This window comes from Dermochelys coriacea, chromosome 6 (genome assembly GCF_009764565.3).
Source record: "Dermochelys coriacea isolate rDerCor1 chromosome 6, rDerCor1.pri.v4, whole genome shotgun sequence".
Taxonomy (NCBI): Eukaryota; Metazoa; Chordata; order Testudines; family Dermochelyidae; genus Dermochelys; species Dermochelys coriacea.
The window spans coordinates 1,473,469-1,501,147 of NC_050073.1; the positions used below are offsets into that span (position 1 = coordinate 1,473,469).

Genomic DNA, 27,679 nt, shown 5'->3' on the forward strand with positions numbered 1-27,679 from the left:
AACCAGACTTTCCACCTGCATCTCCAAACCTCAGATCTTTTCCTCCATCAGCTCTATCAGGCAGCACTTCATGCAGACAAAACTCTTACCAGGTCCCCCCTCCAGGATCATGTACATACCGCAGCTTCCACAGCCAGTCATCCTCATTGTGTCTTCCACTACATGGGTCACTCCCACTGCTGCCTCTGTATCTGTCATCGCCTTCTCACCTAAATCCTGTTAATCTGGGAAACACAAAACATACCAAAACGCCACCCCCCACAGCAAAAACAAACCCCAAACAAGCACCGCAATACAAACTCCCACTGAAACTCCCCTGTTTCCAGCTCTGTTTGCTAGCTCCTGTGCCACTACAGCTGGCTGTGCTATTGCACGATGGGCTGGCTCCCTTTATAGGACCCCTAGCCAGAGATGCCCTGCCCCCTAATCAGGGCTCAGCTTCTCTCCCAGCACAAAGCCCCTACAAGCCTCTACACATATAAATACTACAAATACAAAACCAAATACAAATACCTTCTCCTCCAACAGAACTCCCACTCAAACTGCCCTGTTTACAGGTCTGGGCCAAAATCTGTGTCATCAGGGTGACCCCAAACTTGGTCATTGTTCAGGCAGGTTCCCCGCAGGGGATGCTCAAAAATATGGGCTGCAAGTAAAAATGTTGCTCCAATTAAACCCCAGAGTACGGGTGGTTCACATGCAAATAAAGTATTAATGTGATCAGTTGACTGTCCTTGATCTCCAGTAGATGCCAACTGAGTGGATGCTCAATTACCACACATCTCTTGTAGAATTCAGACCACAGGACTCACACATGTAACAATTTAGTTTCCATAACCCTGGCTTACTACTTGTTTGAACCTTTGAATCTCTGCACTTTGTTCAGAAACTTAGGTCTGGTCTACACTACAGAGTTATGATGACACAAAGCAGCTCATGTTGCTCTAACACTTATATTTTGCTGCTGCGGATGTAACTGTCCCGCTGTGCTGACTTAATAACTCCACCTCTGCAAGTGGCGTAGAGTTAAGGGCGATGTAGTTAGGTTGATGCAGTGTCAGTGTAGACGCTACATTGCTTATGTTGGCTGTTCCTGGCTTTCAGGAGCCTTCCCATAATGCTCCAGACTGACAGTACAATCGATACAAACACTTCTGGTGAGGATGCGCACCGCCGACACAAGGAGCAAAGTCTAGCCACGCACAAATGATGCAATTACTTTGGTGGCTGTAGGCTGACGGAAGTTAGATCGACTTAATTGTGTAATGTAGACATGGTTGTAGTCTTTCATAGAATCATAGAATCTCAGGGTTGGAAGAGACCTCAGGAGGTATCTCGTTCAACCTCCTGCTCAAAGCAGGATCAACCCAAATTAAATCATCCCAGCCAGGGTTTTGTCAAGCCTGACCTTAAAAACCTCTAAGGAAGGAGTTTCCACCACCTCCCTAGGAAACACATTCCAGTGCTTCACCACCCTCTGAGTGAAATAGTTTTTCCTAATATCCAACCTAAACCTCCCCCACTGCAACTTGCATTACTCCTCTTCTGTTATCTGCCACCGAGAACAGCCAAGCTCCATCCTCTTTGGAACCCCCTTTCAGGTAGTTGAAAGCAGCTATCAAATCCCCCCATATTCTTCTCTTCTGCAGACTAAAGAATCCCAGCTCCCTCAGCCTCTCCTTGTAAATCATGTGCTCCAGTCCCCTAATCATTTTTGTTGCCCTCCTCTGGACTCTTTCCAATTTTTCCACATCCTTCTTGTAGTGTGGGGCCCAAAACTGGACACAGTACTCCAGATGAGGCCTCACCAATGAGGCCTCACGTCCCTCGATCTGCTGGCAATGCTCCTACTTATACAGCCCAAAATGCCGTTAGCCTTCTTGGCAACAAGGGCTCACTGTTGACTCATACCCAGCTTTTCGTCCACTGTAACCCCTCAGTTCTTTTCTGCAGAACTGCTGCCGAGCCATTCGGTCCCTAGTCTGTAGTGGTGCCTGGGATTCTTCCGTCCTCAGTGCAGGACTCTGTACTTGTCCTTGTTGAACCTCATCAGATTTCTTTTGGCCCAATTCTCTAATTTGTCTAGGGCCCTCTGTTTCCTATCCCTACCCTCTAAGGTATCGACCACTCCTCCTACTTTAGTGTCATCTGCAGTTGTAGCTCCGTGTTGTGCTATGAAGGGTCCTGAGCTGAAATCATTCCAGCTGCTGCGTAGCATCCCTGTGGGACAGCACACCTGGGAGTTCTGTGGTGTCCAGTGGACTCCAATCCAGGGGGACACTCAGAGGACACAGGGGAGAGTGCTGGTGGTGGGGAGTCGATGCCTTCCTGTGCCGCCCATGGAGATTGTTCCATCTCCGTCCTCTTTATAGCAACCTAGCACATATTTGGAGCCTGTTATCTAGTCCCGCCTCAGCCTCCTGATCTCTACAGACTAAACACACCAAGTTCTTTCATTCCCTGTGGGTCAAGTTTTCTAAACCTCTGATCATTTTTGTTTTTTTCCTCTAGACTCTCTCCAATTTGTTCATTAGTAGCACAGACAGACACACAGCCTGCCCTTCCTTTCACTGGCTGGGAGTGGGAGGGACACCTCTGGGTTTCCACTCACCAGAGTGGCCTGGCAGTTTACTCTAGCTTTTCCCACAGGTGGATCCCAGCTGATCCTTCACAGCCTGGTCATTCACCACCCTGCTCCCCAGTGTCCTGGCTGATGCGTCCAGCATGACATCCCTGGGAACCTGCCCATTCAATGGCCTTTCTGGGGCCTTTTGTCCTGGAAGATCCCAAAGCCCTTTAAATAGTGAGGGGAGCTGCTGGTGCCAGCCGCTCAGGTAGGTGATGTGGTGGGCAACCATTAGGAGAAAGCAGAAGGATTGGCCCATGGGGTTCCCCACCTGGCAACCTCCCCTTGACATGTGGGGATGCACTGGCTGTGCCCCAGTGCATCCCTGAAGATATTGTCCCCATTGCCTCTCCTGGAGTGGAGTCATGCCCTTGGTCTCCTCTCAGACCGAGTCCCCTGTAGATCCACCATTCATGTCCTACCAGGGTCAAAGGGGTCAGCACATGCTGTCCTTCCCTTCAAGGAGTCTGTGTCAAGTGCTGACCAAAACAGCCCAAGCATTGTTTATTTAGCAGCAGGAACATAGCATTAGAGAAAAAGTTCTTAAACCAACAGCATATATGCACGTCTGTCTACCTAGAGCACTACCATCCCCTGATGTTAACTCAGGTAGGTCCGGCTTCTCCAGAAGGCTTCTGTGCCTGGGTCCAGCTGCCTCCCATTGCTTCTTCACCTGCCCCAAGAGCATGGCCCCATTTAACCCCTTCTGGGTCCTTTGTTCTCCTAAATTCACAGGAATTCGTCATTCCCAGTAAAAACAATTTTATAGGCTGGAGGGAGTCCAGAATCAGAACCAAAGCTAATAACTCTGGCATTGTCCCGTTAACAGTGGTGCTGGCTGAAACTTTTGGACACAAACTCCCGCCCCACCCAATAAAAAAGGCAGATTGAGAAATACCAGAATGGGTTGAAAACTTTTTGCCTTGAGTTGGGCTTTTTTAAAATATATATATTTTTTCAGTTGGCTTTTCTAAAAATTCTTGGGGAAATTACATGCAGAAAAGGACATTATTCTGCTCACAAAGGCGAGCACGCTGGAGTCACAGTGCACAAGACGGTCCCGCTCTAGGATGGATCAAGGCTGTGCAGTGAAGGAGGCTGCTGTCTCTCAGGCCCCTGTTTCATCTCTTGCAGAAGTTGGAAGGTGGGCAGAGAAAGAGGCAGGGGATGGCAGGATGAGAAAGGAGGGTCTCAGGGTTAAGGCAGCCCTGGGGAACTGGAGTCGCTCCCTGCCTGGGGGCCACTGATGTCCTGTGTGACATTAAGTAAGTCATTGAAACCAAATATTTCCCAAGTTGCCACTGATGGTGTGTTCCTCATTTGCTGGGCACCAGACTCAAGACCCTGGGGTTTGATTCGCAGAAGTGTGGAGTGCCCCCAGTTGTAGCCAAAGTCACAGGGAGCTGCGCTTTGGAGACGTAAAGTGCTAGAGAGTGCAAAATGCTTGGACAAATCAGGTTCCAGCTATCTCCAAATGGGAAGCTGCTTTTGCCTTTAATTCCTCTATTTGCTTCAGCTGCCCATCTGTAAAAGGGGGCTCACCACACCCCTTCCCCTCACAGGTGTTGTGGAAAGAATCAATGTTGGTGAAGTACTCAGGTGTCAAAGAAAAACCCAGAAAGAAATGGATCATTCTGACTTCATAGCAGGGTGTGAAAGTCAGCAGGAAATAAGGCTGGGGGGCCACCCACCGAACAAGGAGGGAGGAGAAAACATAATCTCAGCCATCTGAGCACTGAATTCTGAGGAAAATACCAGAATGTGATAATGGAGCAGAAGACCCTATCCTGATCCATATGCACGATGTTAAGGTTAAAAGAAAAGGAGTACTTGTGGCACCTTAGAGACTAACAAATTTATTAGAGCATAAGCTTTCGTGAGCTATAGCTCACTTCAGGATAAGGTTGTACAGGCAATCTTGATACTGCCATTGCCTGGTTTTGAAGCACTTTGCATTGCAACTGGCACATGCCTTTAGCGTAGGAGAACGGTGGAGTGAGAAATTGAGAACAAATGGCTGCAAGTTGGAGCCAGACAAAGTCCAATGAGAAATAAAGCACCAGTTTCTCACAGTGCAGGAGATTAACCTTTCGGACAAACTCTCAGTAGCAGACATGGATTCTCTGCGCCATAGGCGCTGACTCTGTGGGTGCTCCAGCCCCATATCAGTCCCCGATCCCTCCCCCAGCGCCTCACACCCACTGGTGGTCCCTGCCGATCAGTGCCTCCCCCTCCTTCCCTGCTCCTCACACCTGCCGTGATCAGCTGTTTCACGGTATTAAGGGGGCTCTAGCGGGGAGGGGTAAGGAGCAAGGACATGGTGCACTTGGGGGAGGGGGCATAATTGGGTGGGAAGAGGTGGGGTGGGGGTGGGCCTTGGGGAAGGGGTGAAGTGAGGGCAGGGCCTGGGGCCGAGCTGGGGGTTGAGCACCCTCCAGCACATTGGGAAGTCAGTGCCTGTGCTCTGTGCCTCAATGGCTTCCAGTCCAGGCTGGAGGCCTCCCTGGAAGGTGTTTTAGTGAAAATCACAGAGCAGGGGCTCACGGTCCAACTGTTCTGCTGACGGCGATGCCCTTTTCCTGTGGGCATCTGCAGCTCTCGCGGTTTCCTGCTGCCCGATGTCGCCACCCACCCTTCTGCCCATGCACATCCCGGTTGCACTGCCCACCCCTGCCCCAAGGGCAGCTGCCTCGGCAGCACTTAGCTCCGCAGCAACAGTGGCAAGGACTCCAAGCCACCACACAGCAACCCCAGGACCACGCCCCCTACGGCAACACCCACACTGATGGCATGACGCTGATAGCGCTTTCCATAGGTCTCGAGGAAGGTCTTGGCCTCCCGAGTCAGCTCCTCCTCTAGCGCCGTCAGCAGGGTCTCCTCCGGCTCCTTCATCTCCTCCCGGCACCGCTCCAGCAGCGACCTGCACTGCTCCACCAACTGCTCCGCCATCGCGCTCGGATCCACCTTCAGACAGTCGACCATCTGCTGGGACAGGCCGTCCTGCATTGAGTGGGAGAGAAGGGGGCGCAAAGGCTGTTAGAAGGGGCGGGTGTATGACCCTGTCTCACCCATGGACCCTCTGGCTAGAGCCACCCCCTTCTCCCCATGACTGCTATTGGAGCCCCACCATGCCAGGCGCTGCCCGGACCCTATCCCCCTGCAACCATGATTGGGGCCCCAACTGGGCCAGGGCTGGAGTCTCCCAACTCCCCAGCCACTCTACAAGCTAATATGAGGTCACATATCCTGTCCCACAGCACGTAGTCTGGGGGACTGGCTGGGATGATTCTCTGGGGTTCCCCTGAGTAGAGGCAAAGCCCCCCACCTGGACTCACCTTCTCCTTCAGAAACACAGCGTGGTCTGCGCTGGCCCTATCCAGGACTCTCTGGTTGTGGAAGGTGATGGCCATCTGTGCTGGGAGGACAAGACCAGGCTGAGCAGCCATTCATGGGGCCCTGACTCCACCTAGCAACTGCAGCTTCCACCGCAGCAACCTCATATAACAGAGGGCTGCTGCTAGCTGGGTTGGCAGCAGTTTGGGGCTTCTGGTGCTGCTGGTCTCCAGCCTGACCCACACAGCAACCCAGCCTCGGCTCCCTTCCTTGCCCCGACCTGGACTTTGCAATTTACCGCACAGTCCTGTAGCCGAGGACTTTGCAAATCCCTGCCCCAGCTGGGCTTAGACTGAGGCTGATCCCAAGAGCACATCAGTGACGCCAGCTCTCACGGGTCTGGTGGTATTTGGGGGCTATTATCCATCCCCAGGCAGCAGGTGGTTTGGGTGTGAATCTCAGCTCTCCTTTGGGGGTGGGGGAGATGTATTGTTTGGGCTGGGTTAAATCTTGTGGTGGAGGAGCAACGACTCTGGAACAGTCTCTGCTGTGGTTGCTATTCTAGAGTGGCTAGTGTGGTGTAATTATTCTGGAATAGCTACACTGGTCTATTGCCCCATGTAGATAAGCCCCATCCCACCACCCTCAACTATCGTCTACAAGGGGGTCTGGGTAGCACTGGTCCCAGCTGATCCGAGGATGACACCCAAGAGCACTTTACAGTCCATGTCTAAGGATCTGTCTCCACTGTGATGGAAGGCCAGGATTAGTTGCACCTGAGTTAGCAGCCCCTAGGATTGTTAACCTAGGGCTGGAGTGTCTACATTCATAGGTGTGGACTCTGTGGGTGCTCCAGATCAGCTCCTCCCCATCCCTGCAGCCCTCCCACCCACTGAGATCAGCTGTTCAGCAGCTTGCAGGAAGCTCTGGGTGGGGGAAGAGGAAGAAGCAAGGGCGGAGAGGGAAGAGAAGGGGCAGGGTTGGGGCTTGGGGGAAGGGGTGGAGTGGGAGCAGGACCTGGAACAGAACAGGGATCGAGCACACCCTGGGAATTCAGGAAGTTGGTGTCTATGTCTACACTCATTTGTAACCCTAGGTAAGGACTGATTGAACTGTGGGTCCCAGCCTGTGGCTCCAGCATCTACACTACATTATATGGGTCTGAGTGCAACTGCCTGTATCCCAGACTCCCTAGTGCCCTCCCCACTGGCGGCCGCTCTGGTCCTTTAGTGGTGGTGCAGCCTGGGAAAACTGGACTGTCCACCAAACTTGACTGGCCAGAGCAGAAATAAAGTTGACTTGTGGGATACAGGAGTACAGCAGGGCTGCATCTACACCACAGAGTAACAGGGCTTGAACCCTGGCTTGACTTGGGCTTAGACCCGCCACCCCTGCGGAGTCCTGGGACCTTAGGTCTCTGTAGCCAAGGATCACAAAAATGGCACTGGGGTCATGGTGCACACAGCAATGGAGGAGATGCTGTTTCATTATTGGAAATATAGTTAAGCTGCCTCATTCTTCTGTATATGTCAGGATCCCTGGTTGGACTACATGTCCCATGATGCACCAGGGCCATGATGCCTGGCTACCTCTCACCAAAAGAAGCGATGTTGGTGCATTGTGGGAAATGAAGTCTGGTCACCTATAGTCTTCCATGGCTGACTGGGCTCATGAGAGGTGCTGCCCAACCCATAGTGGAGAATGGGGCATGTGAGGTGCATGAACTACAGTTCCCAGGAGCCACCTTGGCAACATTGCCAAATGGAAATGTTTAGGGGCTCTGCAGAAAAAAACAAAACCACAAATGCCCAATTTAGGGCCAGCTCTGATGAACTGCTGTCATTTAAAAGCCAACACCTGCAGGGCTGGTTGATGCTAAAGGTTTCATGGGCGAACCCTTCAGCACCAGCTGCTCTCTAGTCTAGTCAAATTCTTCTACTCCGGAGTCCAAGAACATGAGATTTCACCCAGACTCTTTCCCAGTCACCCCCAGCAGGATGGCTCCAGTTCCCAACAGCTCCCCAGCCCTGGTATGGATGGGTGAGGGGACACACCCCATGATCAGGTCAGAGACAGAGACGGTACCTGACAGGGAGAGGAGAAGCCGGAGCGATGTTTCTTCATCACATCAGATAAATTCTGCAAAGGAACCAAAAGAAATCATCACATCACAGACTCCACAGGGCGTAGAAAGGCTGGGAACATGTGGATGGCTTGCCTGGCGCTGAGATGCAGCCACCTCTGGGGTGGGGCAGCTGGGGAATTGGGGGTATTGGCGTCATCACTGACTGCAAGGAGAGAGCATCCCCTTCCTGCTCCCTCCAGCACAGCTGGCTGGTCCCCACCTTTATCTTGGCAGCGAGCTGTGTCCCGGTGAGCATCTCCCCATGCCGGTCCATCTGGACATGTTGACTGGCCGAGCCCACCAGGGTGGTGACATAGTCCCTCAGGCTCTCCCGGAAATTCTCACCCATGTCTGCAAAGGGGAGAGAGATGGACAATGGTGGGGGAATACAGGGCCTGTCTGATCCTCCTTCTCTCTACCTGCCACGCACGGGCATGATCAGCGACCCAGTCACATTGCTCTACACAGGGCAGGGGGTTTAGAGCTGTAATCCTGGGTCCGTTACCTCTCAGCCTTCCCTTGCTCCCCATCGTGATCCGCTCGCCAGGGAAGGGCATCAGGTAACAGCGGCTGCTGTTTCTGCTCAGCGCTTCCAGGGCCTTGGGGTGTTTGCAAGGGGACCTCGCCTTCAGCATCTGCCAGAGTCAGGGACAATCGTTACACTGACACACAAACACCTGTGTTAACATTAGCCAGACCTGCCAGGCAGTCAGATAGGGTCTGGAGGGGCCCAGCCTAGTTTGTGGTAGACGTTGGAAGGGGGACAGTGCCAAGGCAGGGGATGGCAGGAAGCAAAAGGAGTGGCTGTCAGTCCCAGTCTCCCAGCTCCAAGTCCCTGTCTTCCCCACTCCAGGTCCCAGTCTCTGCAGAATCCTTGTCCCACCCTGCTCCTTTCACTCTCCCTGGCCTGGCTTTTCTCCCCTCCCCTTTGCATTCAAGCTGCTTCCTCCTCCATGCTGCCTGGGCTCATTGAGTGTAGGGCAGCAACAGGTGCCTGGCCTGGAGCAGCAATTGCAGGGAAAGTCCAGCTTTGCGTCTGCAGCCCCTGGCTGGAGGTTGCTCCGTGCGGATGGATTCTTTGAAGACGTCAGCGGCTAAACGCACGCACAGTGTTTCTCAGCCTTGTTGTGCTGGTGACCCCCTTTGGCCTTAAAAGACAATTTGGACCCCGTACTTGAAAAAAATGGTGACTTCCACCTTCAACTCGGACTTCAGCTCCGGCCGCCATGGGCTGACGCCGATGCCTGAGCCCCGGACATCCAGGGCTGAAGCATGTAATTTAGCTTTGCAGGGTCCCTTGTGGTGCGGGGCCCTGGACAAATATTCTGCTTGCCACACCCTAACTCCAGCCTTGTACTTGTGACCTCCCCCATCACACAACCTCCCTGCGGTCTCACCTCCCCCAGGTTGGAAACACTGGAGCCATCATCCCTTAGAGGGGAAAGGCCCCATGTCCCATTCCTCCTGTCTCTGATTCCCACAGTCACCTGTCTGATGTGTCTCAGATGCTGCTCCCCACCCTCGGCTCCAAGGACTGGGGAGTTGCTCCAATCCCGCACCAGCAGGTCTAGGTGCTGCAGGGGAGACAGGAGGGGAGTGAGGGTCTCTGGGAGGATGCTGGTTTGGGGAGAAGGTTGATATCTGGAGGGAAAACCTCAGCCCCTAGAGAATGGGGCAGGGGGTGCATGGGGCAGGAGCATGCTGTGGAGTGGAGGAGGGGTCTTCAGCATATGCTCAAAGTACCCTGCCATTTGATAGCATTGTCATCAGCCAGGTGGAGAGCCAGTAGCCCACCCTCAAAATCAGTGGCCACTCGTCAAGGATATGCGACATAGCCTGAAGTTGACCACAGCTACAACCCTGGTCATCAGAGAAACCCCATCTGAAGAGACAAGTGCCCTGTCCTGTTAGGAACCAGCTCAGGTGCCTTGGCAGCTCAAAATGTGGTGGACCAATGGTTGGGTCAGTGATTAATGACGGTCATCGCTGAGCACTCGTTGCACCGAGCCGATTCCACTGTCATGTCCTGTAGTGGCAGAAATGACCCTAAAGGGCGTCTACAAGACAGGGGAGCTGGCAGGTAGCTGAAGAGACCTGCGTACAAAGGCAGGTCGCTCTTCTCACGGATCTTGGCCAGCGGCATGACGGAGGCCCCCCTCACGGTGAATATGGGGTGGTGCTGTGTTACTAAGTATTGTCAGCCGCAGCCACGGAGTTACCCATAACGTCCCTATCACAATGCCCGCAGGGGAGAGGGTGCCGGGTGGGGATACACGGGACAGGACGAGTGATGATGGCGGAAGCCGTCTCACCTGAATGGGCTCCAGTCCGAACGCTTTTCCCACCTCTTCGGCCACATGCACAAATATCTGCAGAGCAAAGAGAACGGGGGTGGGGGACGAGTCTGGGGCAATGGGAGGCATTTACACTGAGGGGTCATCCTGCAGGTGAACAGAAAGGGGCCTGATCGCCCTCCCCATCCCCATCTGAGCCGCTCCCTCCGCCCATCGCAGAGAGCGAGGCCCAGCGAGCGCAAGCTGGAGAGAGATGGGAGATATTTCCCACGGGGTGGAAAGAGAAGTTGGATGCATCCGGCTAAGAGGGTGGTGGGGGCAGCTGTGGGATCCTCCACATCCTATGCCCCACAGAGGAGCAAGTCTTGTTCCAGGGTTCCCTCCTTCACGCCAGGGCGCCCCGTGGAGGTGGGGGGTGGGTCAGTGAGCCCAATGTGAGGTCTTTTCCCTGAGGGGTTCCTGTGTACCCTCCAACCCACAAAACCCCCATTGCCTCAGGCTGACAGACGCCACCAGCACTGTTTGCACAGCCCCGGCGGTGACACCACGGCTCTGTTCGCGCCTCGAACAATCTCGGCCACGTGGCGATTACTCGAGCTCTCCCTGGACTGCTGTAGCTCCACGTTAATCAGGTTTCTGCCCCGCACTGGACCCAGGGCAGTGTGGACAGATAAAAACCCTCCCAGAGCCAACGCCTTCCCCAGCACAGGGAATCCCCCCAGAATGCGCTGCAGGGGCAGGACACACAGTATGTCGCAGGTGGCAGTGATGTCACTAAGGGTGCGAGGGCCAGGGGCTCAACGCGGCGGAGCTGGGGCTGGGTAAGAGCAGAGCAGATCAGGGGGCAGAGTGACTGCCCAAGGCCTTGGCCCCAGCAGACTTCCCACCGATGGCGGAGCTGGGCTTCAGGGGAGGGAGGGGTCCTAACTTTGACCCTGGGGCCGAGCTGGATACCTGGGGACAGAGAGCCAGGCTGGGCCATGTGGTGACAGTGCTGAATCAAGAGGCCCACGTGACTGTGGGAGAGTCCGTTTCTTTATCTGGGCCTCAGTTTCCCCACAGGAGCTATGGGGAGGGATAATAAACCCTGTGGGGCTAATGGGAGAACCTGGCCCAGCTACGTTTTGTGTCAGGTTGCCTGGCCTCACCTCCAGGTATTCAAGATCTGCGTCGTTCACCTCATTCGAAATATTCAGTATCTGCAAAAAATCAGGAGACAGACACAGGTACAGCAACGAGCAGGGACGGCCGCCCCACGCCACTTCCCAGCCACGCCACCCACCCCGAGCGCAGCGCCCCCTAGTGCCGCAGAGGGCATCGGGTCCAGCCCTGACTGCCTGGGGAAATGTCACCTACTGAGCCCCCAAACTGTGCTCTGCAGCACATCGTCCCCCCCGGGGAGCCCCCCAACCTGGTAGGAGCTGAGCAGCATGGACAAGGCGGAGAGTTTGATGCTGGTCTCCTTGTTCCTCTCAATGTCCATGGAGCCCTCGGTGTCCACCAGCAGCACGGCCACCTGGGGGGCCAAGAGTGAGAGCCCCAGGTCAGCTCCCTGCTTTGTCCAGCCACCCACGGCCGCTCCGCCCCCAGAGCCTGCCCCTTGCTCAGCCCCCATGGCCCCTGGCATCTCGTTCTCACCCATCACAGTGTTAGCTCCCTCCTCTTGCTCTTCTCCATTCCCCCCATTATCTCTCCCCTGAGGCCTCCTTCCCCATGTGTCCAGCCTTCCCTATTTCCCCCATTCCCCCTGTTCCCAGCCCTCCACCCTGTTTCCCCTTTTCCTTCGCCCAGCGCCCCCATGTCTCCTTCCCCCTTCCCTGTGCACCCCCAATGACCCCCACTCACCTGGCCCCTCTGGGTGGGGACCCAGAAGGGCTGACTCCACGCCCACACCCCCTTGGTGACTCGATTTGTGTCCCGGCGCCACTCAAACCCCTCCAGGGGCTCATCCTCCTGGCCCATCCATGACCCATCCCTTGTGTCCTGCCGGAAAGGAACATGGAGGGACAGGGGACAGTGCAGGGTGGAGGAGAAGAGTGACTGGTCCCCCCACACCTCCAGACTGTAAGCCCTGGGTGGGGGCTAGGGGTTAATTGTACTAGAGTGGGGCAGGGAGGAACACAGGGTGATGGGCGTGCTCAGATTCTGACAGATAAACAGTCAGAGAGACGCAGACACGCTGCAATCCAAACAGACACACAGACGGAAAGACAGACGTGCTCGGGTTCAGACAGACAGACAGACAATATTACCAGACAGAGTTCCAGGCAGACAGGCTGACAGACGTGCAATGAGGTGTGTGTACTCACACACACATGTGCAGCTCTGAGCCCTCCAGTAGGGGGCAGGATGGGGCCGCTCACACCCCAGCTCACTCCTGTTCCCGTTTACACTCACCGGGCTCCGGAGCCGGCGCAGCAGGTAGTTCAGCAGGAAGGATTTACCCTGGCGCTTCACCCCAATGATGGACACCAGGCAGACGGGGGCGTCCCCCACCCCACCCTGCTCCAGGCAGCGGCTCAGGGCCTCCTCATCCAGGATCAGGTTCTCTTCCTCGTCCAGACACACCAGCTGCACCGGGCGCCCCGGCTCTGGCTGAGCCCCTGGCCCCTGCTGCAGGGAGAGAGCAGGGTCAGAGCTGGGACCCCACCCCTGAGCCAGCCAGTCCCCTGCTCCCTGCTGGATCAGAGCCCTGTGCCCAATTGTCAGGGCCGCCCAGAGGGGGTGGGGGGGGGGAAATGGGGCAATTTGCCCCAGGCCCTGGGCCCCGCAGGGGCCCCCACGAGAATATATTACTCACCCGGTGGTGCTTTAACTGACGGGCTGACGCTCCGGGTCTTCGGCGGCATTTTGGCGGCGGGTCTGAAGTGCCGCCAAAGACTCGGAGCGTCGCCGGGTGAGTAAAAATTAAAAAGGTGCTTAATTAATTAAAGGGCCCCCGAAATTGCTTTGCCCCAGGCCCCCTGAATCCTCTGGGCAGCCTTGCCCATTGTATCCCCCTGAGCCAGCCAGTCACCTGCCCTGGGGCCTGATCAGAGGCAGCACTCCCTGGAGGGGAAAGCCGCTATATTCTTGTTGGGACACATCAAGGGAGACTGTGCCAGGCTGGGGGAGACGTGTAAAGAAATGGAGGTTCAGGGGATCTTCAGTGGGATTCTACCAGTCCCTAGAGGAGACCGAAGGCGAGACAAGATGCTGATGATCAACAGGTGGCTCAGGCAGTGGGACTAAGGAGGGCTTGGGGATATTTGACCACTGAGAAGCGTTCACAGACAGAGGACTGGTCTCATGGGAAGGATACCACCTGAACAGGGAGATAGACTTCCGGGATGGAGGTTGGCACAGCTGATGAAAAGGGCTTTAAACTAGGAACCCTGGGAGATGCTCATGGAATCTCCAGGCCTGATTCTCACACCGAGCGGGAGGCAAATCACATAGGAGAGGACACAGCAATTGAGAAAGGAACCACAGAGGGCAGGAGAATGGATGAGAAGAGGAACGATCGTGCCAAGGGCACCGACACTGAGAGTCAGGTGGCCAATATCGGCAGCAAAGCCAAGTGGAAGCAGTGAGGTGTCTGCCCAGCAATGTGAGGAGCCGGGGTGACAAAAGGGAAGAAGCTAGAACGGGTGTGGGACGGGAAACCAGACATATGGGGCAGAAGCAGCTACGACCAGGGTACAGGAAAGAAAGAAAAAAGGCAGAGGTGGTGGAGTAGCATTGTGTGTTAATGACGAGGTGGAGTGGAAAGAAATGAGAAGGGATGAAATGGGTAAAACAGAATCTGTTTGGGTCAAAATCACTGTGGAGAAGAAAGTTATGAGAGGCTCCCCGGGATAGTGCTTGGGGTCTGTTACAGACCCCCAAGTTCCGATTTGGATATGGATAGAGACCCCTTTCATAGTTTGAATGAAATAGACTTAAATTTTCCAGACAGAGATTGGAGAAGTGCTGCTCATCATGGCAGGGCTCAGATAATCCTGGAGGTGACAGAGCTGAGAGATTTTTTTCACCAGTCACGAAGCAAGAAGAGGTGATACCAGTTTAGATTTAGCATTAGTAAGTAGTGAGGACCGCACTGAAGAACTGGCTGTAGAGGACAGCCTTGGTTCGAGTGACTATGAGCTAATTCAGGTTTCAGAGTAGCAGCCGTGTTAGTCTGTATTCTCAAAAAGAAAAGGAGGACTTGTGGCACCTTAGAGACTAACAAATTTATTTGAGCATAAGCTTTCGTGAGCTACAGCTCACTTCATCGGATGCATTTGGTGGAAAAATGTATCTCCCCTCTGTTTTTTCCACCAAATGCATCCGATGAAGTGAGCTGTAGCTCACGAAAGCTTATGCTCTAATAAATTTGTTAGTCTCTAAGGTGCCACAAGTACTCCTTTTCTTTGAGCTAATTCAGTTTAACTAAATGGAAGGATAAACCAAAACAGGTCGTCAACTGGGGATCCTGGATTTCAAAAGGGCAAACTGCAAAAAATTAAGGGAATTAGGTAGGGAAGTGACCTGGTCTGCAAAGTTTAAGGTTCGGGATATGGAAGGGGCTTGTCAAAGATGCAGGAACTCTCTGGAGTCTGCATTCAGGAAAAAGCCCATAGGGAAGGGTTGCTGACCAAACTGGATGAACAAGGATCTCAAAGAGGTGATTAAGTGAAAGCAGAAAGCCTACAAGGAATAGAAACTGGGAGGAATCTGTGTAGGGAAAAAATGAGAACTGTCAAAGGCCAAGCAGAATTTGAGGTTGCAAAAAAATTAAAACCAACAGGAAAAAGTTTTTTAGCCTCATAAAGAAAAAGAAAACAAGGAAAAAAGAAGTGGGACCGCTAAGCGCTGAGGATGGGGTGGAGATAAAAGATACAGGCTGCATGGGCCAACACCCAAAGATATAGACATGGCCTCAGTTTTTAAGTAGCATAAGGAGAAGCTTGTGGCAAGATGGCTAATGAGAACAAGAATATGGGAGTAGAAATTGTCACTGAATTGGCTGAAATGGAAGCCAGATTCAAGCAGCTTAATGGAACCAAACTGGGGGGCCGGATCATCTCCATCCATGAATATTAAAGAAACTGGCACATGAAATTGCAAGTCCAATAGCAAGCATTTCTAATTAATCTGCAAAAGTCAGGGGTAATATCTAGGGTCTACCAAATTCACGGCCATGAAAAACGCCTCCCAGATGGTGAAAGCTGGTCTCCCCCCCCGTGTAATTTGATTTTTTGTGTGCTTTTACCCCAAACTATACAGATTTCATGGGGAAAACAGCATTTCCCAAACTGGGAGTCCTGACCAAAAAGGGAGTTGCAGGGGAAGGAGGGAGGGGTCGCAAGGTTATTTTAGGTGGGTCAAAGTATTGCCACCCTGAATTCTGCACTGCCTTCAGAGCTGGGCGGCTGGAGAGCAGCGGCTGGTGGCCGGGCACCCAGCTCTGAAGGTAGCGTCTTGCCAGCAGCAGGGCAGAAGTAGGGGTGGCAATACCATACCAGGCCACCCTTATGTCTGCGTTGCTGCTGGCGGTGGTTCTGCCTTCAGAGCTGGGATCCCGGCCAGCAGCCACCGCTCTTCAGACACCCAGCTCTGAAGGCTTCTCGACTGAGCTTGATAAGTTTTGGATGAGATGGTCTGATAAGACTGCCTACCATGGCATGTAGCCCAAATGCGAGTGCTAGTAGCAAATATCCCCAATGGGCGGTGATGGGACACTAGATGAGAAGGGCTCTATGTTACTAGAGACACCCAGGTGTCTGGCTGGCTTGCCCACATGCTGAGGGTCTAATTGATCACCATATTTGTGGATGGAAAGGAATTTCCCCCAGGTCAGACTGGCAGAGACCTGTGGGGGTTTCGCCTTCCTCTGCAGCACGGGGCACGGGTCATTTGCAGATTTGATCTAGTGTAAATGGTGGAGTCTTTGTAACTTGAAGTCCTTAAACCACGACTGGAGGACGTCAGTGACTAGCCAGAGGTTATGGGTCTATTACAGGAGTGGGTGAGGTTCTGTGCCCTGCAGCGTGCAGAAGGTCAGACTAGATGAAAATGATCACAATCTGTCCCTTCTGGCCTACGAGTCTGAGTCTGTGTGTCCCATTCCCCACCCCCTGAGCCCGCCAGTCCCCACTCTGGGGCCAGATCAGGGCTGGCACCCCCTAAAGGGGAAAAGGCCCCATGTCCCATTCCCTGCTCCCCTGAGCCAGGCAGTGCCTGCCCTGGGGCTGGATTGGGCCCAGCATCCCCCTTATCTGGCCTGTCTGGTCTCACTGGCTCTGGCTCTTCCCGCAGGTGCTCGGTGAGTTTCTCCACCTGGTTTCTGAGACGTGCATCTGGGATCATCCTATCCCTGGAGCAGGGAGCCCAGCACTCCAGGCAGCAGTGCCCCTGGGCTGAGATCTGGCTCCAGTGAGTCGAGAGGCAGCCCCGGCAGAAGTTGTGGCCACACTCGATGGAGACGGGGTCATTCAAGACGTCCAAACAGATGGAGCAGGTGACGTCCTCCCGGAGTTGCTCCATCCCCCTGATCCTGCAGGCTTGGGGAGATCCACTGGGTCAGGAGCTAGCACTTGGGAACACCAGGGGTAATACGCTAGCGCAGAGGGGCTGGGAGCCAGAACTCCTGGGCTCTATTGTTAGTTTTCACCACTTTGCTGGGTAAAGTTTCCATTCGGCTGTTGTGCGCTGGCCACTCCCATTTTGGGGCAGGGTTGGAAAGTTTCTCTCTGCTCCTGGGGTTTTGGGATTCCTCGGGAGTTCAGGGAATGATACAGTCATTGCTGCCTCCCCCCACCTCCCAGTTCAGCCCTCTAAAAGCACCCGACCCACCAGGATGTGGGTTCAGCTGTGGGGTGAGACTGTACGAGCCGGCCAAGGGGCCTTGGAAACGCCAGCTGCAGTTGGTTCTGTTCTTATTAGAGGGGGGCTGCCTTGGGCCTCCTGAATTCGCCACCCCACCCCCGCTTACAGGGCACTGGGGCATCTGGGCAAACTGCATCTGGCCAGAGCAAACCATGCCAGTGCCCTGATGTCTGACCCACAGCCCGTGCTAGCCCAGCCCTGGGCTACCCTCCCAGCTCTGCCAGTGCCCCTCACTCCCGACCCCCACCCCCTGCCAGCCCAGCCCTGACCCCCTAGCTCTGCTGGTGCCCCTCACTGCCGAATCACAGCCCACTGCTAGCCCACCCTTGGGTTTCCCACTCAGCTCTGCCGGTGCCCCTCACTTCCGACCCGCAGCCCCCTGCCAGCCCAGCCCTGCCCCCCCCAGCCCTGCCGGTGCCCCTCACTCCCGACCTGCAGCCCCCTGCTAGCCCAGCCCTGCCCCCCTCAGCCCTGCCGGTGCCCCTCACTCCCGACCCGCAGCCCTGCCTCCCCCAGCTCCGCCAGTGCCCCTCACTCCCGACCCACAGCCCCCTGCCAGCCCAGCCCTGCCCCCCCCAGCCCTGCCGGTGCCCCTCACTCATGACCCGCAGCCCCCCGCTAGCCCAGCCCTGCCTCCCCCAGCCCTGCCGGTGCCCCTCAATCCCAACCCGCAGCCCCCTGCTAGCCCAGCCCTGCCCCCCAGCCCTGCCGGTGCCCCTCACTCCCGACCCGCAGCCCCCTGCTAGCCCAGCCCTGCCCCCCCCAGCCCTGCCGGTGCCCCTCACTCATGACCCGCAGCCCCCCGTTAGCCCAGCCCTGCCCCCCAGCCCTGCCGGTGCCCCTCACTCCCGACCCGCAGCCCCCTGCCAGCCCAGCCCTGCCTCCCCCAGCTCCGCAAGTGCCCCTCACTCCCGACCCGCAGCCCCCTGCTAACCCAGTCCTGCCCCACCAGCCCTGCCGGTGCCCCTCACTCCCGACCCGCAGCCCCCTGCTAGCCCAGCCCTGCCCCCCCAGCCCTGCCGGTGCCCCTCACTCCCGACCCGCAGCCCCCTGCCAGCCCAGCCCTGCCTCCCCCAGCTCCGCCAGTGCCCCTCACTCCCGACCCGCAGCCCCCTGCTAACCCAGTCCTGCCCCACCAGCCCTGCCGGTGCCCCTCACTCCCGACCCGCAGCCCCCTGCTAGCCCAGCCCTGCCCCCCCAGCCCTGCCGGTGCCCCTCACTCCCGACCTGCAGCCCCCTGCTAGCCCAGCCCTGCCCCCCGCCTTACACCCCCAAAACTCCTTACACAGCTGGAATCACCCACTTGAGACCCCCAAACAAGGCGCTACTCACAATACCTTGCACCTGTCCTCACTGCCCGGCTCCAAGCTCAGACTAGCTGCAAAACAGCCAGTGAAGGGGTGGGGCAGAAATTTCCCATCCAAGCGGTTTTTGGACTTGAAACCGGGATTTTTCCAGACTGTGACATTTGCCTCCCAAACGTATCAGCTTCCTGTGGAAAACAGTGACCGTTGGAACGACGAGTCGACATCCTGGCATGTGTCTGTTGGGAAATGCCGCCATGGCAAGGCCTGGCACAGTTTGGCAGAATCTGATTTTTACTTGTCTTATAATTCTGATGGATTTTGAAGCATATTTTCTCTCAGTTTTTACTGATTTACATTTTCACAGTTGTGAGCCATCTCAGTGTGGTGTTATGTGCGGCTGTTCCCCAGCTGCTCTATCCCAGAGGTGGCTGCAGCTCAGTGCTGGGCGAGCCATCCCTGTGCAACATTATGCATAGCTGTACCCCACCTGCCCTGCCCCAGAGGTGACTGCATCTCAGCCCCGGGTTCTGGGTGACTGTTACCCAGCACTGGGAGAGTTGAATATTTGCTGAGGGTTTTTGTTTCAGTTCTAGATATCCCTCATTTCTGAGAAGACGCAGCTGCTGGGGTGTTATCTCCGGAGGGAGAAGTAGTGGTGACTTCCTGAAGGTGTCGAGCTGACGAGGAGCTTTCTCTCCGCTAGGGCTCTGGCCAAACTGTTTAGGTCCAGGGGAGTCACAACTCCAGCACTTCCAGTGCCCATTAAAGCACATGCGTTTCCACCAGACCCGGTCAAAGGGCCCGTTGGGGGAGCTGAGGAATGAAGGGTCCCTGCCCAGAGTAGGGATCTCAGAGCAGCCTGCCGACCTGCTGCTCCTTAGGGACACACTGGCAGTGATGTCTGGGCAGGGAAGGAGCTAACAACTCATCCTGGCTTCATCTCCAGCCAGTCCGGATGCCCTACATTGAGCTCCCTGGCTCGCTCTGCATGTGACTGTTACCCCAGGGCGACGCCAGGGAATCGTGTCTCCCTGTGTTTAATGGGCTTTAAATGTAGGGCGAACCACTCCTTAAACTCTCCCTGGGTTTGCAGAGAGCCTGACACATCAGCTGTGAGAGGGTGCAAGCTGGCCCCAATCCACAATGTGGTGCTAACTCTGATCCCTGCTGAGGGCACCTCACTCCTCAACATCCCAATGTCTTCGCTGTGGATCCCAGACTTTGAGGCCAGAGGGCAGCGATCATACTATGAAGAGCTGCAGGGCCATCGGTGAGAGCTGTCAGGTTTCATTGTTGTATATCAGTAGCTTGCTGTAACACCCTCCACGGGTCTGTTTCCTGTCTCACACAGGAAACTGAAAGCAGTATGGAAACTGCTCTTTCCAAGAAACAAACGAGTTATCAGAATTCATACTGGCTGCAAAACAAGATAGCAAACAAAGCCCTCAAAAAGCCCTGCCCCGTTGCAATGCTTCTCAGGGGACGTACAAACAGCACTGAGCAGCCCCTGATGCTGGGGTGGGGTGGCTGGGTGATAGCTGCAGAGTCACATTGCAGTTTTCTCAGTGAGGACCTTGCTGTCACCAGAGGTTGTTTTGAAGCTGACAGCTGTAGAGAGCTCCAGGAGCATTTCCTTTTTTGGGCCTTTCACTGCCATTGGGTATGAAACTGCTCCAGTTCACTGGTCACTTGAGCAGTATCCTGCTCCTTCTTCTCCTTTTAGGGCAATCAGAGCAGCAATGTCTGCCTGTGTCTGCAGAGAGCCGGAAACCGCAGCTCAGAGAGGTGTGAACTGCACCCAGTGTAACTGACACAACGTCACTGCCTGAGTCTGCAGAGAGCCTGACTGCATGACAAGGGGATGAGCAAGGATCCCAGGAGTCCTGGCTCCCAGCCCCCCTTCTCTAACCACTAGATCCCACTCCCACTCCTCTGTTAGCAAGGTACTGTCCTGTCTGATAGGGTTTCTCACCCAATGGTTAGTTCTTCCAGTGTTTGTCCAGCCCATAAAGCTGGGATTCACCATTCGTTAGACCCACCACCTCCCCATAAAGAGTAACCACATGGACCAATCTTCTGCTCTTATCCAGTCACAAGCTAATGCATCTTAGCCCAGGTGATCCCCTCTGCTGAGCACTCTCTAGGGTTTTATTTGTCTCTGTGAATCTCCAGCTTGTGTCATCGGGACAGTACTGAGAGGCTGTCTCCACGGGTGTCCAGTCTTCAGACGCCCCATCAGATGTGGAACACAACAGCCTACGTTACCTAGCTCTGAAATCGTTCCCCACAGAAACACCTGCCAACACCCATGATAAACTGCTGGACCTCAGAGACGCCACGCGCCCTTTTCAGTTACATGATCTGACACCCGTGGCCAGCACGAGGCAGGGAGAGTTTGGGCATGTCTGTCTCAAGTGCTTCAGGAGTGAAGAAAGAGCAGGCAGGGCTGAGATTATTATGGGGGTGAGACTGCCAGGGAGGTTAGATTAAGGATTTCATGGGAGGGATTAGGGATACAGTTAGCATGGGGTAAAGATCATCGTAGGTATAGGGCTAGGGATGAGGTGCTATGAAGGGGGAACAGAAACTGAAAAGAGAGAACCCTGCGTCCCATTGAAATCACAGGGCTCATTCTGGGAGGCAGAATGCAATGAGGCTGGAATTACCTGGGTTCCCTTGTAATTCATGGGCACAGCCCCTTAAAGGTAAAAGTGTTATTTGCATAGGCCAATTAAATTAACACAAACCATCCTGTCTTCGTTCTGCCACTAGGTGGGAAAGAAAGAAAGAAAGAAAGAAAGAAAGAAAGAAAGAAAGAAAGAAAGAAAGAAAGAGAAACGCCATATTTCAATCCAGAACCTCACCCCCAAGAGAACCTTCCGCCAATGATACTCTTAACCCTGACCCCATTATAACCTTAGCCCTATGACAACGTTAACTCTTGTCCCTAACCCCAATGATACCACCTTATCCCATCTCCCTCCCTGCCCACAGCTGGGATAGGACCCAGGAGTCCTGGCTGCCAGCCTCATTCCCATTGCACATGCCCAGGGCAGGTGAGGAATTTTGGCTGGCATTGAGGACAGCAGGGCTGTCCTGGGGCAATGGGTGGAGTTTGGGGAATTGTGGGTGGAGATACTGACACTCCTTGTCAGGTCCCAGCAATGCCTGTGGATGTCACCACCCCCACCAGCCCCCACACGCTCATTAATATCTTCCTCTTCTCTTTTTTCGCTCCCTAGTTGCTCAGGGGAATTGGAATCAGACAGGTAATACACCCACTGCAAAACTCCAGCGTTACCTACCCTGGACACATGGCATGAGATTGAGGCTGGGAGTCAGGACTCCTGGGTTCTATCCACAGCTATGGGAGGGAAGTGGGGTCCATTGGTTAGAACAGGGGGGGTTGGGAGCCAGGACTCCTGGGTTCTTTCCCCAGCTCTGGGAGGGGAGTGGGGGCTAGGGGTTAGAGCAGCTGTTTTGCAGAGTCAGGATTCTGGATTCTTTGCTCATCCCGTTGTCATGCTGTGCAGTGTGGTTCATGACTGTGAGTGCCTATCTCTGGGCAGAGTGTCAAAATCAGGGCAGACACCCCAAAGTGGTGGTATGTTGTGTAATTTCACCAAGCCAGTCACAAATGTGACAGTCTCACCATGGGGTCACAGACAGGCCCCTTAGCCTCTCCAGGCTATCTTGCCACCCAGACAAACTGGACTTAGTGATGAATGGTCCCAAAAATCACACCACAGTCAGGCTGGTTGCAGCCCCAGAACACCAGTCACTAACCCCAGCTCAATTGGTGCCCTAGATCCTACACCAAAGACAATGCCTGTAGCCTTGTTGAGATTCCCAGTGTTCACCCACCGCACCCCAGCTCACCTCTCCCTCCCTGCACAGTTCAGCGATATCCTTCTTAGGGAGCTGGTTATATGCCATTCTCTTGCTGTTTCCTTTGACTACCCTAGTTTTACTGCTGCAGGTCACAATACTCCTTGTACATTCAGCATCCCACCACTGCCACCATCTGTCACAGAACCACAGGATTGGTGCTACGGCCCCAGCTTTGGAACAGTGTCTAGGATGATCCACTTCAGCAAAACACTAGGGTTTTTCACACATCACACCATCAACCTGTGGAACTCCTTGCCAGAGGATGTTGTGAAGGCCAAGACTGTAACAGGGTTCAAAAAAGAACTAGAGAAGTTCAAGGTGGATAGGTCCATCAATGGCTATTAGCCAGGTTGGGCAGGGATGGTGTCCCTAGCCTCCGTTTGCCAGAAGCTGGGAATGGATGACAGGGGATGGATCACTTGATGATTCCCTGTTCTGCTCATTCCCTCTGGGGCACCTGGCATTGGCCACTGTCAGCAGACAGGAAATTGGGTTAGATGGACCTTTGGTCTGACCCAGTATGGCCGTTCTTATGTTCGGTTTGTTAGTCACCTGGCACACGGCGCACAGGGCCCTTTAGGGAGCACAGCGAGATGAAGATTCAAGCACAGCCCATTCTGGTCAGCCCAGAGACCAGCCAAGCTGCAGTGAACCCCAATCTGACCTCCTGGGTCAGTCCCCAGGTGAGAGCCCCAACTCCTTCCAGCACCCAACCCTTATCCCCCACTTCACCTCTCCCTAGTCCTTTGTTGTAGAGCTGGGGGTGCTTCTCATCTTCCCTGCTGAGAGGTGGGCAAATCCATCTCCCGCTGGGGCGCTGGTTGCCAGGTGACAATGGCCCAGTGGTTGGATTTCCCATCATCTCAGTGGATTCTCCACTGAGATGGGGTCGGCCCGTCCTATTCCAGTTCCCCAGCCCAGCAGCGAGGCGCCAGTCCCATCTCAGGGCTTGTCTACACTTGAAATGCTGCAGGGGGTCTCTCATCAGCATAGTTAATCCACCTCCCCGAGAGGCTGTAGCTGGGATGAAGGGAGAATTCACCCAATGACCTAGTGCTGGCAACACCAGCGGTTAGGTCAGTTTAACTTGCCCGGGGGTGTGTGTGGGTTTTTCACACCCCTGAGTGACATAGTGATACCAACCGAATTTCCCAGCGCAGACCAGGGCGGTGTCTCTAGCCCGCCCTGAGAGCAAACAGTCCTTTCACACACACGGGATAACAATGCGGCATGCAGGGGAAACTGAGGTACAGCTAGGGACCATAAAAATATTTCAGAAAATTCCCACTTTGTCACACTCGGTCTGGGGAGTCAGTGCTGTGCCTGGCATGATGGGGACCCAGATTTTGGTCGGGGAGGAGGTCTGTGTAGTGCCGAGCATGATGCAGGGACTGATCTCAGTTGGGAGGGTGCAGGTCTGTGCCCAGGGGCCCTGATCTTGGTCAGTGTCTGTACAGCGCCTGACACAATGAGGTCCCCAATCTCGGTCGGGGGGGTCTGTGCAGCACCTGGCGCAATGGGCAGCGCCTGTACTCTGCCATCCCACAGCTAATACCAAGCCGCGGAGCCAGTGGGAGGCTGTGGTGGTGGCAGGACTGGCCCTAGTGGGAGGTGACACCGGCTGCTACAGGGCAGGTCGTGGTTGTTGCCAGGAGGAGACAGAATTTGCAAAGCCGATTTATTGACGATTTTCAGAGCACAAGTCCTGAGATCAGAGTGGCTACGGGGCCCTTCCCTGTTGACTTCCCAGTCACCCAAGGGGGTGCTGCAGAGCTGCAGGAAGGGCTGGATATAACCCCCCGCCCCTGCCCTCCCCACCCCTATAGCACCCCTGTTCTTCCATCCACCAGCCTCTCCCAGCCACGTTCTGCAGACCCCAGCAACATGGGGCCCGCACCCAGTGCTAAGGGGGGTCTATACACACCCCAGCTGGTGGGGGGCTGCCAGCTCTGCTCTCTCTGCAGCTCATGCTCAGGAGGGGGGTTCTGCTTCCATGTTATCTGCGCTGGGGGGGTTGGCAATGGGGCAGGTCACAGGCCCGTCAGCAGGAGCCCAGCAAGGAGAGGTGCAGCCAGAGCTGGCGCGACTAAGCCATTGCTTAGGGACTCCAATGGGACAGGAGAGATGGCCGAGGGGCCAGTGCTACTCATGACATTCTGGATCCAGTTGACATAGCCTGGGACCCCGATGTACACCTCTGGCCTGGGTGTGGAGGCTGTGCAGTTAATCCCCCAGCTGACGATCCCAGCCAGGACAAAGTTGCCATTCCTTGGACAGACCAGAGGCCCCCCGGAGTCACCCTAGGTCAAGAGAAAGGGACATTACAGTCGGAGAGGCTGCCTTCCCACAAAGAGGCTCCTGTTTTTCCTCTAACAGATGTGGGGATAGAACCCAGGAGTCCTGGCTCCCAGCCACCCCTGCTCTAACCCACCAGACCCCACTGCCCTCTCAGAGCTGGGAATAACACCCGTTTCCCTCTCATGCCATGTCCTGCTGCAGTGCTGGGGCAGAGCTACCACCCTTGTTAGGTTTGTTTTCTCTGGCATTAAGCTCAGGTTAAATTTAACCCTCTCAGTTCCGCGGGGCCAGAGCTCAGAGAGTTTCCCCCCATCCTAGGGTGATTTGTGAGATGTCCCAGAATGCACTGCTGCGGGGCGAGCTGCTTTCTCTATCAATGAGACATGGAGGAAGATCAAATTAGAACATCACCCACGTGAGACTTTTTTGAGAGTGGGGGAGGAAGGGCCAATATTTGCAAACAGAACCATGTGCCAGATAATTTCTAGGAGCCCCAGGGCTGCCCCCCTAAGCCAAGAAGCCCACTTTGCAGGGGCCACTAGGGTCACCTCTGGACCCAGTGCACAGCATGTCGTCTTTGATCTGGTGGCTGCATTTCCCCATGTGTTCTCTGCAGGTCGATGCAGCGATGAGGGAAACCTGCAGCTCCTGAAGGGTCTTGGGCGGCTTCAGTGTATCTGGAACGAGAGAGCCGGGGAGGGAGCATAGTGGGAGGCCGAGAGAGCTGGAAAGGACAGGGATGTGCTGGGAAAAACCTCTCCCAGTCTAATGGACTGGCCAAGCGCGTGAGCTACATCGCTGTCTAGGGTCTGCAACTCACAATGCACAGAAACGTCACAGATTCTTTGTGTGTGTGTGTGTGCGCGCGCGCGCATGTGCAGTTTTGCTCTTGTGGCTACACAGCCCTGTGTGTTCAGAGCTCCAGGGAAGGCATCTCAGACTCTGGAGGCATTAGCCACCCCCGGGAATAGGGGCAGAATAGCAGCCCCCTCAATCACCCCTTAGATCCATCACAATCCCCCCTCACCGCCACAGCCCCATCCGATGCTGCCCCAGCCCGTGACCCAGCACATTTCCCCTGCTGGGAACGGGATGGAGGGGACCGGCAGGGAGATGGAGTGGATGGTGTCCGTGAAGGTGACAGGTTTCGTCAGCTGCACCAGGGCGATGTCGGCGACAGACGTGTTCTGGTTGTAGTCGGGATGGATGACGATGCAATGCACGGGGTAGGAGCTCCCGGTTGGGTTGGACAGCTGGTACTCTCCCAGGTGCATGCGATACACAGAGTCAGGGAGAGAGCTGGGAGAGGAAGGGCAGAAAATACCAATCAAGGGGGGGAAGATAGACTTTGAACATAGACAAAAATGCAGCCACTTCTTGGGCAGAAGAGAGGCTGGGGAACAGCCACACAGCAACGCGATGCCTCGCCCAGAACTAAGATGCAGCCAGCTCTGGGGTGGGGGCAGCAGGGGAACAGCCACACTGCACCATGGGGATGTTTTGACCAAGAGCAGGAAGTCACTGCAAGCCACACTGAGGGGGCTGAGGCCACAGACAGATGTCACTGCAAGCCAAATAAGGGTAGGCTGGGATCGCCTTCCAGAGTTACTCACGGATTGAAGCAGTGAGCAGCTGACACCACCCACTGGGCTGAGATGAGGGATCCTCCACAGATGTGGTCTCCGTATTTTTGCACACTGACCTGCCAGGGCCATCGACCTTTCTGGGCATCCTGCCCCCCTATGATATGGCTGAACACTGCACAAAACGGGCGCCATATTAACACAGGTCAAGGTGCACACCTCTCCCCGCCAGAACTAAGGATAGAACCCAGGAGTTCTGACTCTTTACCTGGCTCGTCTTGACTCTCCTCAGCATCTGTGGAGGGAACAGAAATGTTGGGGAGACATTTCAGAGCCAGGGCCTTTGGGGCAGGAGCAGCATTAGGGTCCAAATGAGGGTGGAAAGTGCAGAATAGGGCTGGAATACAAGCCACACCCACTGTCCCATGACTCCTCCCATAATCCCCATACTGCACCCCAAATTGTAGGTGGCTACCATGTGTCAGTAGGTTTCAGAGTGAACATTGACATGAGATGAACGAGGGCTGCTCTCAGCTTTCTCAGGGCCACATGTGCTCTTTCCACCCAGACAAGCCTGAGGGCAGGGGACTGGGACAGAAGAAATGGAAGGGGGCTGGGGGTTGTGACTCCTGTGGGAGTGAGTCAGAGTGGCTGGAGGGGTCATGCCAGCCCCTGCAGGGGTGTCTGGGGGGTGGGGATCAAGGTCCCGTCATGCACAGCAGGACCTGGGGGCCGGCACTGTCATTTCTGCCCCTGTCTGCACAGGATCTGTTTTCCTCCCATGCCCCCAGACTTACAAACCACCAGGCCCTGGGAAAGGGTCAAAGCCAGTCCACTGGGGCAGGATCATCCCCTCCAGTCTATTCCCCCAGCCCAGGGGCAGGATTGTCCCCTCTGGTCTGTTCCCCATGGCTCTGCATCTCTCTGGATCTCTTGGTCCTTCTTACCATGCGCTGGGGACGGCGGCACCAGTAGCAGCAGCAGCATGGCCAGCTGGGAGTAGAGCCCCCACATGATCGGGTCCCACATGAGCCCTGGGTCGGGACAGTCAGCCCAGCCTCCAGCCAGCAGAGAAGACAGCCCCTGGCATTGAGGCTTATAAACCAAGGGTTATAAACCCAGCTGGAGCCCCCCCCGTGGGTGTGGGGTGCGATTTCTTTCAGACTGCCAGCCGTGTGCATCAAGAAGCCCTTATCTCCGGTCCCATGGCTCTCTGACTCGGAGCCCAGCGGTTTCCTGTTTACATCTCTGATGTACAGGAATGTGAAAGCAGAAGCTCATGGACTCTCGCCTCCCCCCATCCTCTGGGTAGCTTATCCGAGATCAGGTCCTTGCTGGACCATCCCCGACGGGAGGAGAAATCAGGGATGTGG

The 27,679-nt window shown here is 55.2% G+C and overlaps 3 protein-coding genes across 11 annotated transcripts in view; 1 reads left to right on the forward strand and 2 right to left on the reverse strand.

Annotated features, from left to right (window-relative positions):
* LOC119856780 (RING finger protein 112-like) overlaps positions 1–27,679 on the forward strand; it is a 110,009-nt gene that overhangs the window by 49,410 nt on the left and 32,920 nt on the right. The window lies entirely within an intron of this gene.
* LOC119856777 (RING finger protein 112-like) overlaps positions 5,179–27,679 on the reverse strand; it is an 81,942-nt gene continuing 59,441 nt past the window's right edge. Inside the window, exons 1-13 of one of the 9 annotated variants that reach the window (XM_043517145.1) lie at positions 18,560–19,948; positions 16,637–16,902; positions 12,776–12,991; positions 12,224–12,361; positions 11,790–11,894; positions 11,527–11,577; positions 10,397–10,453; positions 9,571–9,658; positions 8,590–8,721; positions 8,305–8,435; positions 8,045–8,098; positions 5,962–6,036; positions 5,181–5,626 (exon numbers count right to left, since the gene is read on the reverse strand). In XM_043517145.1, coding sequence (XP_043373080.1) covers positions 5,327–5,626; positions 5,962–6,036; positions 8,045–8,098; positions 8,305–8,435; positions 8,590–8,721; positions 9,571–9,658; positions 10,397–10,453; positions 11,527–11,577; positions 11,790–11,894; positions 12,224–12,361; positions 12,776–12,991; positions 16,637–16,885 — 1,596 coding nt within the window. In that variant the 5' untranslated portion in view covers positions 16,886–16,902; positions 18,560–19,948 and the 3' untranslated portion in view covers positions 5,181–5,326. Of the gene's footprint in view, positions 5,627–5,961; positions 6,042–8,044; positions 8,099–8,304; positions 8,436–8,589; positions 8,722–9,570; positions 9,659–10,396; positions 10,454–11,526; positions 11,578–11,789; positions 11,895–12,223; positions 12,362–12,775; positions 12,992–16,636; positions 16,935–18,559; positions 19,949–27,679 lie in introns of those variants that run through there. The other 8 variants (XM_043517144.1, XM_043517147.1, XM_043517146.1 and 5 more) reach the window with 8 other exon arrangements.
* LOC119856778 (serine protease 27-like) lies at positions 24,090–27,490 on the reverse strand. The gene is made up of 6 exons (XM_038404778.2): positions 27,254–27,490; positions 26,575–26,601; positions 26,337–26,481; positions 25,751–26,022; positions 25,249–25,400; positions 24,090–24,725 (listed from the first exon to the last, which is right to left on the reverse strand). The coding sequence occupies exons 1-6, from the start codon at positions 27,333–27,335 to the stop codon at positions 24,456–24,458; spliced, it is 948 nt and encodes a 315-aa protein (XP_038260706.1). The 5' UTR covers positions 27,336–27,490; the 3' UTR covers positions 24,090–24,455.

Excerpts from the sequence above, each read along its gene's own strand:
- LOC119856778 (XM_038404778.2), bottom strand. The coding sequence starts at position 27,335 with ATGTGGGACCCGATCATGTGGGGGCTCTACTCCCAGCTGGCCATGCTG. Across the intron at positions 26,602-27,253 it reads GCCGCCGTCCCCAGCGCATG|ATGCTGAGGAGAGTCAAGAC; the intron begins GTAAGAAGGACC and ends TTCCCTCCACAG. Across the intron at positions 26,482-26,574 it reads GGAGAGTCAAGACGAGCCAG|TGTTCAGCCATATCATAGGG; the intron begins GTAAAGAGTCAG and ends CGTTTTGTGCAG.